We start from the raw sequence: 19,134 nt of genomic DNA on the forward strand, positions 1-19,134 counted from the left end.
TTGTACTTTTTTTTCCTGCACAAGGTGACACTGCTTTTTATGTGACGTGTAACGATCTAAAAACAAAATGATAAACAGCATCTTTTTTGAAATGCCTAAATCTGCAAAATATATGCAATTATGTAAATGTAACATCCAATCCTCAAGTATAATCCAGGTTGTATGAACTTTGTATAGTGAGTTTTAATATCGTATGGCCGTACCAATATGTATTGATCTTTATCAGAAGCCTTAGAGTTGTCAACCCAAAGTGTTCCCTTAGAATACCCTACACCTACCTGAATTTAACAAAGCATTAATATCTCTATTTTGTTGCATTTTTATTTGTACCCTTTTTGAATAAAATAGATTTGTACTGTATATTTGTATTTCTCTGTGAACTACTTAGGGCGGTTTTTGTTTCTTTGTTTTGCTGTTTTAATTCTATGTACTTTAAGGACACAAAGATATTGTATTTTTATTGTTACAGCTAACTTGGAGACATTGCATTTATCATGTTTGTTAAGTAAACACAATATAATATATATAAATATATATATACAAATATAAATATAAACAATTATCCAACTTGTGTGCTGTCTTTCTTCTATTGCAGTTATTTTTACCGCTTCATTTTGCTGGTGGTTTGAGAATTAAAGTAGCAATACCTTCGTATAAAGTTACAGGAGTAAGTGTGATCCTTTCAAAGCATTGCATATATTTTAAATCACTGATGCTTTCTGATAAAACGTTGTTTTAATGCTGTAGCTGGTTCTGGATGTCAAATCACGATCTACACAGTAAAATGTACAACTGGCAAACGCAGATGTATAAACATTAAAGGCATGAAAGGTGGTAGTAGTAGTGTTGACTTTTATAGGTTTCCAAAGGTTCCACTAAATCAGTTTGGAAAAGAAATAGCTAAAACTAATTAGTCACAACCTGTTCTATGAAGTTCAAGTCAAGTGGAAATAATCAGAGCTTAAATTTTAATGGATAAATAATAGAATCTGACTATTAGTTCCAGGTGCTAGTGAAATATCCTGCAGACTGGGAATGAGATCCCTCAGTTTTTAAAGGTGCAACATCTGAAATGGTTTACTAAATATGTTTTAAAGCAGTAAATCCAAACCATACGGATTGTTTGAAATAAAATATTTAAGCGCTATGAAACCATTTACATTGATAGAAGTTTCATTTCACAATTTGCTCCATTTAAGTTCATTAAAATAACAAACATACATAATGTACTGTTGTGTCCTCAGTGCTCCAAGTCAGTGTGACCACAAAAGTCCCAGTGAAATCAAATGCTATGCATTTTTGTATGTGTATGCGTCACCTACATTTGACCCAATGATGGTTGTACACAGGATGCCATGTTGCCATGACTATGAGAGTAGGAAAAAGTAAATGCATCACAAAGTGCAGTGTATAATCCAACAGCAGAGCGCAGTATTAATCAATTGAAACTGCGAGTGAGTCTAGAAGAAGCGTTATCATTGAGGATCCAAAATCACAAGTTGACACCGCTCATATCTCTTGAATCCTAGCATCAGTTTGAACAATGGAAGGAAGTAGAGACGTATTTAGTAAAGTCTATGGTCTCAGCTCAAACGATTGGCCTGCTCAGTCCAATCAGAATAGACTGAACCTTTTGGGGAGGGAGTGGTCTCCTTATCTTTGTTTTTCCAAGAAAAATAAATACGCATAAACAGCATTTCATGGGGACTTTAAGGACAACTGTGTGCCTGGGAATATCAAGACAAAAACCAAAGAAGACAAAAACAATGCTGAACACTCAACATTATAATAAATTCATGTTTATTTCCACATTCTTTACCAGGATTCATCATGGTCTGTACATCTGTTAATCCAGTAACAGAGGATGGCGTCCCCAAAGTGCCATCCAGCTTGAATGCATTGATATCACAACTAGTATGTTGTTGTTGTTGTTAGCAGTTAGCTCATTCATTTGGCCTTGTTCGGAGAGATTTAATCTGTAAACATGGACATTGAGAGAAAATCCTGATAGAATTTATATAGAAAGGCCAACTTTTTTTTCTTTTTTTAACAATATCTTTTGATTAAACTGTAAAAAACAGGCAGGCATAAACTAACAGTAGAACACAAGCTCATATTGAACCATTCTAGGACAAGTGCAGTTTCACGACATGCAGTGCTTCCCTAATCCATACAGAGAGTACTGCTTGTAAAGTCCACAGTACGTCTTTTGCGATAGTACGTCAGACCACAGACGCTGAAGTTTTCTGCCCCATTATTCCACTGCAGGGGGGTAACAGCAATTCCAAAGAGCAACCTCTGAGAATACCCAGTATTCATAGTCTGAGAGAGGAGAGAAATAAACGACACCTGAAGCCTTTGTTGAGAACTCTGATCTGCCCTTGGTAGTGTGTTATGAGTAGGATGGCAGTAAGACCCTGTTGCTTTCATGTGCTAAACTAGGAAGAGAAACTCAGAAGAAAAGGTGTCTCTAAAAAAAAAAAAAAAAAAAAACGTAGTTAAACTATTCCTTTCACGTCACATGACATAAATGAATCTTATGGACCAGGGTGTTGTATCGAGGCTCTGAGCCCTCTCACTGAGTTTAATTGCCTGAGAAGCTGAACTCTTTACTTTGAAGTCTGTTTAAATTAAAGTTGGATTCTGCATAGTTTCAGTGAAAAGTGAATGAATTTCCCTTAATAAATAACACATCTGTTGCATAGAGGTTTGATGCACTCCTAGAAAAGCCTCTGAGGATAAAACCAAAAGTCCCTGTATATATATATATATATATATATCTATATACATACACATTTTATATTTATTTTTTATTTAACTTACTTTAACAAACAGTAGATCGCCAACCAGATAGACTGACTCTCGTCTAGGAGTGACTCAAACAGAAAAACTACTAGTCTTCGTCTTGATATTCTTCGCAGAATATTTCCGAAACTGCTCATTTGACGCTGTAAATGTTTGCATCTGGAGAAGCAAAGTCAAGAAAACTGGGAGGTAACAGTGCAGACAGGAAACTAAACAAGGGATATCCAAATATGGCCTCAAATATTTTAACATTAAAACAATTTTATACCAACAAAATTGCCCCAAACACTTTCACAAGAAAAATATATTCACATCATATTGCATAAATATGTGCTGGAATGAGGTTGATGAATATAGATAAATAAAATCCTCTGGTGGGGGCTGTACATGTCGTGAGATTAGCCTCAGTGCTCAGTAATGGTGAAATAACTTTTTTTTTTTTTTTTTGTTAAAATAATTTCCAACTGTTATGTGGCTCAATAAATACGTTTCTGCTGACTTGCAGGTATAAAAAAATAATAATAAAACGTACAGGGTACTGTTTACACATTTTGAAAGTACTGCAGCCTTACAAAGCATGTGGATGCTACGCAAGCTGCACGAAGCAGAGGTGGCATCGTCTATGTATGATTCTCTACAATAATGACCCATTTTAATACTGTAATTAACTCAATATCAGGAAAACAAATACATCTTTGTGGGCAGAATTCAAGTAATGAGACAAATTCTGAGGTCAACAGGTAACGTAGCAGATACTGTTTCAATAAAACCACTTAATAGAACATTTTAGCACAATATTCATCAACTTAATGAGCCCAAAATACTGTATATAAGAGGTAACTAATGTACTGTACAGTACAATAACAGCAGCACAGACTGAGTTTTCATGAGTTCTGTAACAGAAAGTAAACACAAATAACATTGGCAAGTGTAAAGATAAGTGATTCAAATCTTGGCAAAGACAATGTGAAGAGGAGGCTGCATTAAGATGCACAACTCAGGAGGGGAATGTTGTTCAACACTGGGCGTGTTCAATAGGACAAACATTCAGAGTTTATCTGTTAGGAAATGTCATAATCAACACTCTAAATACATGTTGTAAATCAGTCGTGAATGTTTGTGTCCTATTAAAGTGCCTGAATGATAAATAGAAACTGAGGAAAACAACCTGCATCCTCTGTAGTAGTGTACAGTAGATATAGAGCTTTGGAAGCTTGGAGTTGGGACGCAGTAAGCCACAGGACAGAGGGCGCCACCGTGGCGCCAGCTGAGGTAGTAGTTTGACTGAACACGAACTTCCCAGGGACCCACGGAGGCAGCTTGAAGAGAGAGGTGTAGCTACCGGTAAATCCGAGTCACTGGGCTGGCGGAGTGGACCAGAAAGGAGGAGGCTGTGGCTACAAAGTCCCCACTCCCATCACTGGAGGTCCATGTGCAAAAGATTCTTTCCACAAAGGAATAGAACTGCTCCTACTAGAGTGAACTGCGTTAAATCTGCTAGTCTGCTGACAAACAGATAAATCTCTTTACAACATGCTTTTAAGTCATCATCCGTACAACATGAAACATTCTCAACCCTGTTCCCAAGGTTTTCTAGACTGCAATAAATTAGAAATTGAATCAGTTTTTGCTGTATTTAACAGAGCAGTTTGTGTGAAGCTGAGAGGAGACCAGCTAGGAATGGTTCACTGTGACCATGGCAGCCTGATGGCACAGTGCAGAGGTTAATGACGCTGCTAGAAGCCAGTTGGTCTCTCCCCAAAGTAGCCTGGTCCAATTAGGGCAGCTTCATGAACAGACCATTATCAATGGAAGGGACAGGCATAGGGCAGGGGAACTGAAAGAGACTCATGTCTGCTGTGAGGGCAGCCATCGCAGCAGGATCATGCTCTATCTGTGTCCTGAGAGCAGGGTCGATCTTCTCCAGGCGTCGCTTGATCCTCTTTGCCTCCCTCTCGCGGATCAGCCTGGCCTGCCTCTTCTCTGGTGTCTCGTTGGCCCTCTTTAAACGCATGGCCTCCCTGTCTCTCTGCAGCCTGCGCGCCCGCTGCTCCTCTGTTTCCTGCATCCTCTGCATGCGCTTGGCCTCACGGTCCCGCAGCCTCCTCATTTCCCTCTCTTCTTCCGTCTCACACGCCCGCTTGTTCTTCTTTGCTGTGCGCTCACGCTCTAGACGCTGCAAGCGTGCCTCCAAGGGTTCATTCTTCCTCCGCAGAGCCCATTTTCGCATCGGCGACTGGGCCTCCACTAACTGCTGATAGGCCACGCAGCTGTTGCATACCAGCAGCACTCCTGCAGGATACACAGGCATAGGGCTCAAGATGTCAGGGATAGGGGGAAGGCCTGAAGAAGAGGAGTTAAGAGCGTCAGGGATAGATGCGAGCGATGGCCCTTCAGAGAGGAGACTGTCGGGCAGTGAAGGAAAGGAGGGTCCTTGATCAGAGCCTGTGCACGGTCCTGGCCCAGAGCATGGTCCTGATCCCAGGACTGAGCCGTGACATGGTCTGGGGCCTTGACACTGGTTCGAGATGTGGCCTGGGCCCTGGCAGGTGCGATGGGCTTGACATAGGTTGGGATTGGGCTCAGGCGCTTGACATGAGCGAGGACCCTGACAGGAACTGGGGCTTGGACCTGCTCCATGACACGAGTGAGTGCCTTGGTCTGGACTGCTCATGGGGCTGCTGGACAGGGACTGGGACAGGGAACAGGAGTCCCTTCCACAGCTGACATCTATCCTGGTCATGTCGAGGACATCTTTAAGTTTCTCCCTAAGAGAAAATACGACATTGATCAGTTTGGTAAAAGGACTCTCAAGACATAAAGCCTTGATACAATGGTTCTAATAAAAGTGATTCCAGTTATTATTGCCACCATTTACTTGTGATATCAACGCATTTGAGAATCCATCAGTTTGACAGCCACTAGCCAACAGCTTGTTACCACAACCTGGTCCATATGGTCACATATTTTTAGAGAAGAAGCAATTTTAGCTTCATCTATCAAGCTGCTATGACTGACATGATCTGAAACCATTTTGTCCAAATGGAAAAAGATGACTCATTTCAACTTACTCACTTCCTGAAACAATTTATCACAAAGATGAACAAGACAGTGTGTCCGGTGGTCCATAGCTGGTTGAGAGAGAGGCTCAGCCCACTGCTCACAGAATAAGAGGAGGCGACTGTTTTTCACATAACACCAGAAAATGTGTGTCAGATTAAGATGCTTTATAACAGCTGGCTAGATTAACATCAAGTAATGAAGACGCATCTTTCCTCAGTTAACACGTATTTATGAGGTGGTTCTGTAATGACATTCCTCTTCATTGCTTTGTACGACTTCTCGCTGCTTTTCTTTCTCCTATACATTCTGACCTTGCTGTTTTTTGTAATGGTGCAATGGTAGTTGCTAAGCAACATGCAAGTTTTACATTAATCTGTTATTACAGTACTAATTTTATTCATGCCTCATATTCTGCTTTATTCTCATATTGAAAGAATCACTGCTCCATTGTGAGAAATGCAGACAATTAATTTTAGATTGATCAATTTGATCTTTCCACAGGCAAAATATCTGTAGTTTAAGGACTGTTGTGAACTGCAATTTATTTTTTTTTATTTTATTTCCCATTACACTCCAGCTAAAATAATTTTTTGATGTTCTATGAGGAATTAAACTGACTCTGTCCTGTCTGCGTGTATGCTCATAAAGTGACTTGTTACTGAACCTTTAATTAGTAACACTAGAGATGTTACTTCAAACTCAGCCTTGATTATGATCTCCACTTTGTAGTGGAGATTTGCAATGTAAAGTTTAGAGACCAGAGACCATATCTTGATGCAATTGTGTTGAAAAAAATTAATAAAACAATACTGAAAAATAGACAGACATAGAAACACCCACAAAAGTATTCAAAACCACCTCAGCGGTATTGCCTGTGTTTCCAGGAACATAATTTGCCATGATGACACACACACACAAACACACACACACAAACACAAACACAAACACACACACACACACACACACACACACACACACACACACACACACACACACACACACACACACACAGAGAGAGAGAGAGAGAGGGTGCTTTCACTTTAGTTTCACACCTTGGACATTGTTCCACAACCAGTTGCCATTTAACAGCAGGTGTAAAAACGGAAATGACACTCCATCCGCAAAATCAACTGAGCTGAGACTAGCTAGAATTGCTCCTTGGAGCGATTTGTTTGCAGTGAAAACACAGATTACCCACAGAGCGATAAGTCTACTATTGACCTGACCTGACGTGTCTTTGGAAGACACAAACTCAAGAGTAGTCTGGCAGCAGCATATACTGTCCCTATACATTACCCACCTTCCTACCTACCTACCTGTATATATGCACTGCCTATGCATAGCCTAGATGCTTGATCAAACTTAATAGGTTGTTCAGAAGAGCAATAAATGCAAATGCCCACACTTGCTGCTGATGCTCCACTTTTCATAGGATTATCTAATGAAATCCAATCCCATTTTTCCAGAATTGTGTCTCGTCGAGGCTGTGTCAGAACCTTGTCTCGATTGCCAAATGAATCAAGTTGACATGCAACACTGTAACAGTACAGAAACTAGTACTGTTACAGCTCAAATAGTTAATTTATATATCGCTAACATCCCTTTAAAAGTGAAAACTGTCTGCTTTAAAAACCTGAGAGAAGAGCTACGTTAGAGATGAGCCAAACCTGTTAAAGTTGTTGGTGTCTGTGAAGCGTGCTCCACAGACAGCGCAGTTGGAGAGGCGGTCCTCGGAGTGGATGAGAAGATGCCGTCCAAGTGAGCCAGGAGAACTCAGGGCTCGCCCACACACTGGGCACACATAGCTCTTGGTGTTGCTCATCATAGTCGTGTGCTGTTAAAGACAGCAACAGAAGATTAAGAACACAAAACCCAAGCCCACCATCATTAAAAGATGACAGCTGTCTACTTTTTGTTGTGGTCGGTCGATTATAGCTAAATCAGCGTTTCATTTCAACATTTAATTTCACGATTGCTAAAGATTAAGTCAAAACCAATGATGGGGCTGTACTGCATACAAAGACGCATGCTATAAGCATTGTATGTCAAATTTAGTCAAGGACCACGAACACGGTTTGTTTGCCATTTTCAATGTGTATGTGTACAGTGTTGATGCTGTGGATTCTGCAAATCCTGGAGAAAGGTATAAATCAGTGACTGAAGGTAAAATGAGACTTCACAGCCACTGCTTAAAACACATCATGAGAGGGGAACATGTAGATGACTGCAGGTTAAAGAATTAAAGAGACAGGATGAAGATGTGGACCTGTGTAAACTTCAGCAGATACACTGTATAATAATTTTCTAAATATGTGACACTGAATGCCACTGAACAGTAACTACCACAAGATTGTATGAAATCAACTTTGAATAGCTCATGGCGATGATTTTAATTTGTTTTCGTTGCAAACTAAAGGACTCATGTATCATTATGGGACAAACTAAGCACTACATTAGATGGCTGTGAGCACACTGCTTTGCTTTCATGTGGCTGTATAGAATTAGGACTGCTGAGGCAGTGTAGTTCTCACCTGGTAGACATGGGAGATGAGTTTCTCGGGGCTGCTGAAATCCAGCGTGCAGAGAGGACAAACAAAGTTGTTGAGGTCTGCCCCTTCCTCGCTCTCCTGAGGAAAATCAAGCTGCATTAAAACACAGTTTAGGAGCAACACTTGTGCCATATGCTAAAACACTGTCTACAATTGAATGTGAGTGGATATTACATCTATTTTGACAATTAAGACAATAATTCTAAAAGTAGACTGAAGATTGAAGCAGTATTTGAGTTATTACATGCGAGTGAACTTGAGCCTCATGTAGCAGAGTCACGGTTTGTCTCCTGACAAGTGTAATCTAAGTAGTAAACTGAAGCAGTTGCTTGAGGGGTTGCTACTAGCTTTACATGTTTCCATCTGAAGCATCTTATCTAGTGTATGATGATGTGTTGAGTGTATGACTGAGCAAAATTCTCACAAGACCGAGTGACTCACTAACGGTGGCACGATGCTGTGTGCTGTCACAGATGTGACTCAATACAAGCTGAAACACAGAACATTTTCAAGCAGAAGGTCCAGGCAGAAAACATATTGTCTCATACCAGGAATCTATAAAATTGAAGGGCATGTCACTTTTCTTTTCTTGGTAGTGTAACGGTAATTTTTCTGATTTACAAAAGCCATAAGCTGTCCCTCCTTAGAAAAGTGCTTAAAGATGCTAAGAAAATTGATCTCATTTTAAGGTATGGACATACCGAGATCAAAGACACTGCCCCACATTGCCCTTGAACACACCGCATACACTACAGCCAACAGCTAGGAGGCTAGGAGCTACAAACCTTTGTACAGAGCTGGCCTGTCCTGAATCATAGTGATCAGATGGTCTATAAATAATTCATTCTGTATGATCGTATAGTTCTGAAGCTGTATATCACAAATCTGGCTGCACACTGAAGTACAAGCAGCTGAAACAGTGTCTGTATTTTCAAATCAATCAAATCAAGCTTTATGTCATTTTACATACAACTGTAATGCAGACAGAATGAAATTGTGTTTCTCTCTGAGATCTGTGCAGACATAGTTAGGTAAGCTAAATAGGTGGGACAGCACGCTCATAAAGAAATGGAAGTAGTTCCTAATATTCCTGTTTGATGCAAGTGCCAGCCCCCTCACCTCTTTGACTCCCGCTCTTTGTAGGCGGCACGGCGTTCTCTTGGTGGTCATGTGGTCGTCTGCAGAGGTGTTGGAGGACGAGTCTTCACCGTGGTTGTCGAGGTCACTATCACTGTCTTCTATGGAGGCAAACACAGCCCTATCAATACAGACGGACAACAGAACAGAGAGCAGGGCTTACTCTCACTAACACCCGTCAGTCCCAGGATGATCCCACAGTGTCCATCCAGTCCCTCCATGTCCCGTGCCTCCATCCTGTACCTGAGAGGCTATCCTGCCCTTGGACTTCCTGGGAGTTGTTGCTGCAGCATTCACTGTCTTCAGTGAATTCGTCCCTGCCGTCCATGTTAATAGTATGCCCGAGTCCTGCTATGCCTGAAGTGTGGAATGGCCCTGGAGATAAAAAAACAACAGCAGCAGGCAGTGAGATGTGTGTTTCCAGGGAGATCAATGAGCTGTTGTGACTGAGGAGAAATAGTGAGGGATGCAGTCAGAAGACTTCTGTTCTTCACTTCTGTTACAAGCAGAATTTTAAATTTTATACAAGTTTAACAATAAATGGGCATAGATGAAGAAAGACACTGGCAGCAATGTAGCAACCAGATAAAATTCAGAGATTGTAACGACCATATAATTCATTGACATTATGACTGATTGACAGTAAAGCAAATATGCAGTTTCCCAAATGTTTACCGTAAGGAAACACTGTCCACAACTCTGGGTCCTACTACCAACATCACCATGCTGACAGTGGACACGGAGCACCTGGTGAAACAAGAAGCGCTAGCTCCATCCATGCACTATCAATATTTTCATGTTCTGCTCCGACACATTCTGGGAGGGATATAAACAAAAGGGTTGCTTTCGACCAACTGTCAGCCACAAAGAGAGGGCCAAGGAGGGAATAGCTGGTGTATGGACAGGGTTTAAGGCTGAGGGGGATAACAGTATGTACCATGTCCTGATTAGAAAAACAATCAATGGATTTTGCATCACCATATTGTGTACTGGTCCCTTTAATGTGGAAAAAAATGACAATGGATGACTGGATGAAGATTTCACCACAGAAACTGATGTGACAGGCTAAAGATGTGAAAATACTTAAGTTTGGTGTCTGTTTGGTGTAATAACGGTAAATAAAAAGCACTATGTCACATTTCCGCAAACCCTAAACCATGCAGGCAGAACACAAGTGCATCTACAGACAGAACTATGACTGAACACCAGGATCTATTTCTGAGGAACAGATTCTCCAAATAACGTGTTTGGAGTTAAACATGCCGCTATATTAAGTGGATTATAGTACAGAAGCCACCATTTTACCACACCTTGTGTTATCTCCATAGCAACATAGATACAGGATCTTTTGTCATAGTGTACCACAAGATGGTATGAATTTTTCAACACTGGTGCATTCACCTATAGCTGACGTTTTATTGCTTCATCCAGGATCTCGCGACCCAACAACAGCATTTAATTAATAATAATAAAGACAAAATGATGTGAAACAACACAGTTCACCAAGAAGATTGCATCTAATAAATTATTGATGCAATCCCACATTTTTCTCAGGACTTGTGTGATCCGCTCAAGACGTGGACGGTGGAGAACTTATGCTGGTTCCACGTGAACCCTCCGACAATGAACCACAATGCATACTAAGCCAGCAAGGCGAGCCCACTGACATAAATGCACGCACATTAACTTAATTTGCATCCCAACCCCCACTTTTTCACACACATATACACTCGCAGATACACTATATTACCAAAAGTATTCGCTCACCCATTCAAATGATCAGAATCAGGTGTTCTAATCACTTGGCCTGGCCCCAGGTGTATAAATTCAAGCACTCAGGCATGCAGACTGTGAAACAAGACATTTGTGAAAGAATGGGCCGCTCTCAGGAGCTCAGTGAATTCCAGCGTGGAACTGTCATAGGATGCCACTTGTGCAACAAATCCAGTCGTGAAATTTCCTCGCTCCTAAATATTCCACAGTCAACTGTCAGCTCTATTATAACAAAATGGAAGCGTTTGGGAAAACAGCAACTCAGCCACGAAGTGGTAGGCCACGTAAAGTGACGGAGAGGGGTCAGCGGATGCTGAAGCGCATAGTGCAAAGAGGTCGCCGACTTTCTGCACAGTCAATTGCTACAGAGCTACAAACTTCATGTGACCTTCAGATTAGCCCAAGTACAGTACGCAGAGAGCTTCATGGAATGGGTTTCCATGGCCGAGCAGCTGCAGCCAAGCCACACATCACCAAGTGCAATGCAAGGCGTCGGATGCAATGGTGTAAAGCACGCCGCCACTGGCCTCTAGAGCAGTGGAGACGCGTTCTCTGGAGTGATGAATCACGCTTTTCCATCTGGCAATCTGATGGACGAGTCTGGGTTTGGAGGTTGCCAGGAGAACGGTACATTTCAGATTGCATTGTGCCAACTGTGAAATTTGGTGGAGGAGGAATTATGGTATGGGGTTGTTTTTCAGGAGCTGGGCTTGGCCCCTTAGTTCCAGTGAAAGGAACATTGAATGCTTCAGGATACCAAAACATTTTGGACAATTCCATGCTCCCAACCTTGTGGGAACAGTTTGGAGCGGGCCCCTTCCTCTTCCAACATGACTGTGCACCAGTGCACAAAGCAAGGTCCATAAAGACGTGGATGACAGAGTCTGGTGTGGATGAACTTGACTGGCCTGCACAGAGTCCTGACCTGAACCCGATAGAACACCTTTGGGATGAATTAGAGCGGAGACTGAGAGCCAGGCCTTCTCGACCAACATCAGTGTGTGACCTCACCAATGCGCTTTTGGAAGAATGGTCAAAAATTCCTATAAACACTCTCCTCAACCTTGTGGACAGTCTTCCCAGAAGAGTTGAAGCTGTAATAGCTGCAAAAGGTGGACCGACATCATATTGAATTCTATGAGTTAGGAATGGGATGGCACTTCAGTTCATAGAATGAGTAAAGGCAGGTGAGCGAATACTTTTGGTAATATAGTGTACATGCTAGCTGTTCCGACAGCCATGCTGCAGTCCCACGGGGGAAGCAGCCTGCGCTCTTTTCCTCCAGCTAACTGCCTAGCTACCAGTGTGTTTCTCTCCCTGTCTCTCTCTCCCTCCCTCTCTCTCTCTCAGTACCACCCACACATTGAACAGCCTGGCTCGCCCTCTGTCCTCCCCGCGTATATGTAGCTCTGACTACTTCCATATCTATACCATCGGATCTGAGGGGGAGGATAAAGCTTCATACCATGACAACCCATATGTAGCTCATTTCACTCCCTTGGATGCCATTCTTTGTTATATAGCAGCACTTTTGGATGCAGGATGCTGTAAAATCCCTTCACTTCTCTTCCTATTCCACGTGACACTGTATTAAATTGCCAACACTGCTTCGCTGGATACAGTTTTGTCGAACGCTCCTCTGGCATTCGCCCATAAGAACATGCCACTTCAGATAGCTACAATTAATGATAGCTTAAAATGCAATTTTTATCCCTTGCATTCTCCATCTACATTAACACAGACCACAGATGGGATAGACATCCCGACTTCAGTTACCTGAGACGGACAGAAGTAATTACAGCTCTCATCACAATCCTGAGGTATTACACTCTCTCTCCCTCGCTCTCCTCTCTCTCTCTCTCTCTCTCTCTCTGAGGAAAACAGAAGTGTCATCTTAAGGTTTGTCATTCAGCTATTTGGCTACTTGTGAGAAGTTGGTATGTGAGCGCAGTTTGGGCACTTTTCCCATAGATATCCAAGCATTCATTAGCAGTGGTGGAGTGGGTCGGAGTATTGAACTATGAACTACTACAACAAGCTGGCTCCTCGGCACATAGCCAGTGATTGATGTGTGAGAGATACCCATCCCCCCACCGCTAGGGCTCTGTCTGTACATCTGTCTCTCCTTGCTCCCTCGCTCCCTCCCCCCCCTCCCACAGTCTCTGCCACTGTGATGTTATCTCTGAGTCTGTGTGTCTGTAGGCAGGAGGTGACGCAGTGTCTGACTGAATCCAGACAAAGAGACAAACTCATCAGCCAACAGACACACAGAAGAGGGAGAAGAGAGGTGTGTGTGTGTGTGTGTGTGGTGGGGGGGTGATGGAGGGGTAGTGCACAAAACAAAACAGACAAAAGATAGAATGCCAAAACTCTACTCAAACACCAAGCAATGGGGGTCCTGTTGAATTCAAAGGCCCCTCCTTCTTCTTTTCAGCCGTCGTCCTTTCCAAAACACACACACACACACACACATATGTGGACACACAGACACACACAACAGCACCCGGATCTGCAGGAAGCACTGGGGCCCCCGTCTTCCATCGGCGCTCACGCACAGGAGAGCGAGGACGGTGGGCCAGACATCTGATCAATTCTCATCCTGATGAACCGAAAAGACGAAGTGATCAAACAATTATCTCGAAGATTTCCCGGGTTAGTTTGGCGCCTGACATCAGCCAAAAGTTTCACTGACAAACACATCAAAAAGTAATATTTACGTAGTCGGATAACACAAGCAGTTATGCTAGTCTGTCAAAGGATCTCGCCTGTCTCCGAACTCGGCCTTCGTTTGGGTCTCAACTCAACACTTGCTAAGTTCTGTGAGAGTAACTTGCACTGTTGTGAAGCTATTGGGGTGACACAATCAGTCCATAGACAGACAAGGATATGAACAAATGCCAAACACTTTTGCTACAGTACCCAGAAACATCAGACAAGTTGAAAATAATAGCAGTTGGTAAATATTTAAGCTGATGTGTACACATTGGGGTGTGTTTGTGTATACACATATGTACACTAGTGAAAACTAATACATTCTAATATAACAATCTCCACTAAATCCTCCTTTCATGACTGTTACAATGTTGTTTATATAAAAACAGCATCAGAGAGGTGGTTTTTTAACTGGATGATCATTTGTGGTGCTGTTAAACTGGACTGAATTGTCTCTGTTATTCAAAAAATCCTGAAATAACTTTATACTTTTTGGTACAAAATAATAAAGACTCTACAAAAATATATTGAAAAAGGTGCAGAAAAAAATTGCAACACTTCCAATCGGGATTCATTTGGAGATAATGCAACTTTTTTTCCCCCCTTTGTGTAAATCTATCTCAAGAAGGAGCACACATAGCTAGACAGACACCACTGTTGTATTATTGTCTGGAATTCTGTGTGTGTGTGTGTGTGTGTGTGTGTGTCAGCCCGCCTGCCTGTCAGACTGTCTCCCTGCCTGTCTGGTCTGTCAGTCTGTCTGTCTGTCTGGGTGGGGGTGGGGATGGGGTGAGGGGGGCCTCTGTGCATGCAATTCATTTCATACCTCACAAGAAAAGACAGGTAAAACAATGGAGGTAAAGCTGTGGAAAGTCAGTGCACAGAAGAACCATGAACTCACACTGCAGTGACACGGGGCATGTTGGGATTGTCAGTCTAAAACAAAATTTTATAGCATTTGTCACTGCATGCGCAGCGCATGGCAGCGTGATCGTATTAGGCCCTCTTGAGGGCTTTCACGTCCCTCTCTGGACTCCAGCACTAGTTCCAGAGCGACAAATGAGCTCATTAGCACATGGGGATTACCGCAATCCAAATAAGTGTGAGATGTATTTTCACAGCAGTTTAAACAAACTATCTTTAGAAGGCTGCGGCAGGCATTGCTTCAGTAGATTACACGGGACAATCCCCTTCAGTGGACAGAGACTTGTTGAACTTAAGAGGGCAGCGTGCTGTCCGCCAACAAGGGATCCTGGCAGAAGGTCAAAAGTCACACTTGTCTCATCCAGAGACACCAACAACGTATCTCTACCAGGGGTCATCTTAGAATCATGATAACTGTGGATAAAGCTAACTATTGTGTAAAACAATGGCTAATAAGATGTTTGTCTGACCCACAGTCCAAACCTTGAAAATATTCACTATATTCACTAAATATATCAGAGGCAGGTAGTGGTATTTTTTTGTATTAAAATTGTTGAATACTGACTTCACTAATAATTTCAGCTCTACTATGGTATGCTATTGAAAATGTGCAGGAAAGCTTTTCTAAAGAAAAGTGCCCAGACGCACTAAGCCATTGAGGAAACAACCATCAGAAGTTAATCAGTATCAGAACATATCTATGAATAGCAAGAAATACTGCAGATGCTTAATTCTATAAAAGGAAGAAAATAAGACATTTCTGAAAAGTCAAGGCAACAGCACATATTTTGACAAGCTGGGGCTTCTTAAATTTTTGCCACTTGGGCGCTCTGTATTTCTTTTCTGCAATGCTGCACTTAAACCGAGATGTCGGAGTCAACAGCCTGCCGATCCACCATGTGCAAAAAGCTGCAACACTTTTCCTCTCTGATCACCCTTTACAATGTGAGGGCACGCTTTTGGGACGCTAATCTACAGAAATAACATCTCGAAACAGAAACGCGGTGAGCTACAAGCCCTTACACACAGACAAAACAACAAACAAACAAACAAACGCAAGGCTCCTTTTGAAGGACTGCACAAGAACATACCGGTTTGAAAGGAGGGATATTTACATGGTTGTGTTGCAAGAGATGAGATCAGAGTGATGACCACCAGTCACTTGCCATTTCATTAGGTACACTAGTGAAAACGAATGTACTCTAATGTAACAGTCCTGCACTAAATCTCCCTTTATAGCTGTTATAAATATTCAGTTTATGTTGAAACGGTGTAAAGGTGGTGATTCAGCTGTTTGATCATTTTGGAGGATGTGTTATGTGATGCTGTTAAACTTCATTGAATTAAACACCCAAGTGTTTCTGTTATCCTAGCCCACTGACGACAATGGCGTGCTCAAAATAATAGAAACTGAAGCCTCCAAAATGAAAACTAAATTAAACCAACAGCTCCCTTAATTATATTAAATGAAGGCTGAATACCATAACCTTACTGAAGCTATGATTTACTGCAGGACTGTTATGTTAGAATGCATTCATTTACACAAGTGTACCTAATGAACTGGCAAATGAGTGTAACGGCCATGCTGTTTTTCCAAAACAACAGCGTTAAGGTAACTACTGAACATTTAACATGAACATCCGTTCAAATATGATGTCTGTTACTTATCATTTTCTCTTATTGGTTGATTGACTGACTCTGTGATTGATTTCAATTCACTGCCAACTACATTTCTGTCTGCAAAAGGGTCACTGTGAATTCAAAAGAAGAAAATCACACATCATTCACTAAAGTCTTGAGGCGTATTGTGTTGCCACAACACATCAGTATGAATTCATTACAGGGAAAGGAAAGCTGAAACACTGTTAATGCGGGTCGCCACAGAAACAATGAAGCATACTCCCCGTAAACCAACCAAAGTACACACGGATAAAGGACGTGACATGGACAAATAACTCATCAAATAGTAACAGACAATACCTGAAATACCTACAGTTAACTTTGAAGGGGTTGGTCTGTTTTCGCCTGGACATATTATTGCCCACTCCCGGTATTAAAAAAAAAAACCGGAATCTCCTCAATCCGGACGGTTACCCCCTTAAACAGTCCAGGTGTATTCCGCAGATGATGAACGAAATCATTAAAAAATGATTAGACAAATGGTCTACTCGACCACCGGAACCGGGCCGTTTACGGAGGTTATTTATTTTTTTAAAAACGGGTACATATAAGAGTCACATTCTTGCAGTTTCAGTTAAAAAAAAGCCCCGTGTCCAGCCGCTTTTAGGATGATGTCCAAGCCTGAGCAGAGAGACGCCGAGCAGCCCCGAGCTGCTCCGATCCCGAGCCGCTGGCAGCCGTGCGCTCACTGCAGCGGTGCACGAGCTCAGCTGATCTCTAACGTAAAGGCAATGAAGCCACGCCGAACAGCATTGTGGGATGTGACGGGACGGGGAGTTCACGCTAAACATACTATGCTGCGTTCAAGTAATAAGGGAGTAAAAAACGACCATGTAGAAAAATATGTAAGACTAGTTTAGGGGAAATATAAGAATATCTATAAAATAAAAAAAATAAAAAAAACTATTTGATTTGCTATTTGATTTATCTTTAAGATAGTCGTGGAAAGAAAATACACGTCTAGTGTCCATAATAACATGAATTAATGCCAATTTAATGTAATGTTGTATAGATTATGAGATATATCTTTATATACACTCACTTGCCAATTCATTAGGTACACTAATGAAAACAGTCTGATAGAATAGTTCTGCATTAAAACTTAGCTTCACGAAGGTTATGGTATCCAGCAAGTGTACATATATTAAGTATTAAGTCAAAGTAAATGAATTCAAATACATTTTCGTCACATGACTGAAGCTTCATGTTTAATGTTAATAATTCTTGAAAGTGTTTAAAACATTATGACATAACAGCCACAAATGTGCATGTCAACAGATCCATTTCCACCACCGCACGCTCATCTCTTCTTTGATAAATACAGAGAAAAAATTGAAAGCTGCTGGAAAAAAAATCAGCAGAGTGAGTGGACCTTAAGGTGAGAGTGTTTCGGAATTTGCTGCCCAATTTTTCTATTAAAAATATAATTCATGCTCCCTCAAGAAAATTAGGTATGGGTATTTGTTTGTGTATGTCATAGCTTCAAAATACATGTTTTCTTCAATGTAAAGAAAGAAATAAACACAAACAATACACTAACAATATATCTGATAACAACATACTGGCCAGTATTTGTTTTTTGAACATGGACTCTTAATTTAGTAGTTAAATAATTATGACCAAGTTGTGCACTGACTAGGTCATTTTACACTTAAACTTGCAAGTGCTCTCTGGTGGACAAAACAAGCAACGGCAACACCGGTGCTGAACAACTACAAACTACTGGAATTTCTGTATTTGTACTTAATGGCTAAAACAAAGACATACTAATGAACTGTATCTGTGATAAGCTAATACTGGAAGACAATGAAGTAATGTACTCTAGTGTGAATAAATCTGGCTCTAAGTGGAAATGGTCTGGGCTGTGTCAACCTACAGAACAATTTCGTGCATGGCGCAATACCACCACTAGGTGGTGCTACAAACCACTGGACGGCTAATGTCATAACATTGCATGTAGTCGTCATCACTGACTGCCACGAGTAAACTGACCGCAGCACGACATTGGCAGTGTAAAAATGTACTCTTCCGCAAGGTTAAGCGAAAATATGCCATCTCAACAAAATAATCTCGTCGTGTCATGAAATTCTCATTTGTATAGGGAGTGACAAGTGACAAACATTAATGTGCAAACCTAAAGTCACGTTACACAGTTATTTTGTTACTCGGTAAATGAGATCAATGAGATAACGTAAGCTAACTGGCTAACGTTAACAAGCCTAACATTAGCCCTTTATAGTCAATGCGAGAGCGATGAAAGCGAACAAGCTAGCCAGACAGCAATTAGTAAATGATAGCAAGGTTTTATAGGACAGTCACCTAGCTACACCGCTCATGATCATGAAGACATAATTCAACTATTACCCATGGTGTCCAGTGAACACTGGCATATCAGGTGGGAGTCTCTGGCAGAGGCACAGACTGTGATGAAGTCCTCTGGTACAAGCTAGCGTCAGTGTACGCTGATGATAAACTCAGTCCGCGCTTCTTT

The 19,134-nt window shown here is 41.6% G+C and overlaps 1 protein-coding gene across 4 annotated transcripts; it reads right to left on the bottom strand.

The window, feature by feature from the left end:
- Positions 1 to 1,699: 1,699 nt before the first annotated feature.
- znf821 (zinc finger protein 821) lies at positions 1,700 to 19,105 on the bottom strand. Of its 4 annotated transcripts, none has more exons than XM_084541964.1 (6): positions 19,008 to 19,105; positions 9,798 to 9,929; positions 9,537 to 9,655; positions 8,400 to 8,495; positions 7,536 to 7,702; positions 1,700 to 5,573 (listed from the first exon to the last, which is right to left on the bottom strand). In XM_084541964.1, exons 1-6 carry the CDS (start codon positions 19,009 to 19,011, stop codon positions 4,583 to 4,585), a joined length of 1,509 nt encoding a protein of 502 aa, XP_084398090.1. In that variant the 5' UTR covers positions 19,012 to 19,105; the 3' UTR covers positions 1,700 to 4,582. The 4 variants fall into 4 exon arrangements, with proteins under 4 accessions (XP_084398090.1, XP_084398089.1, XP_084398088.1 ...); XM_084541963.1 differs by lacking the exon at positions 19,008 to 19,105 and adding an exon at positions 16,957 to 17,082 and having other exon boundaries at positions 9,537 to 9,652; XM_084541962.1 differs by lacking the exon at positions 19,008 to 19,105 and adding an exon at positions 16,957 to 17,082 and having other exon boundaries at positions 8,400 to 8,492.
- Positions 19,106 to 19,134: the final 29 nt, after the last annotated feature.

This window comes from Chelon labrosus (genome assembly GCF_963514085.1).
Source record: "Chelon labrosus genome assembly, chromosome: 3".
Lineage (NCBI taxonomy): Eukaryota > Metazoa > Chordata > Actinopteri > Mugiliformes > Mugilidae > Chelon > Chelon labrosus.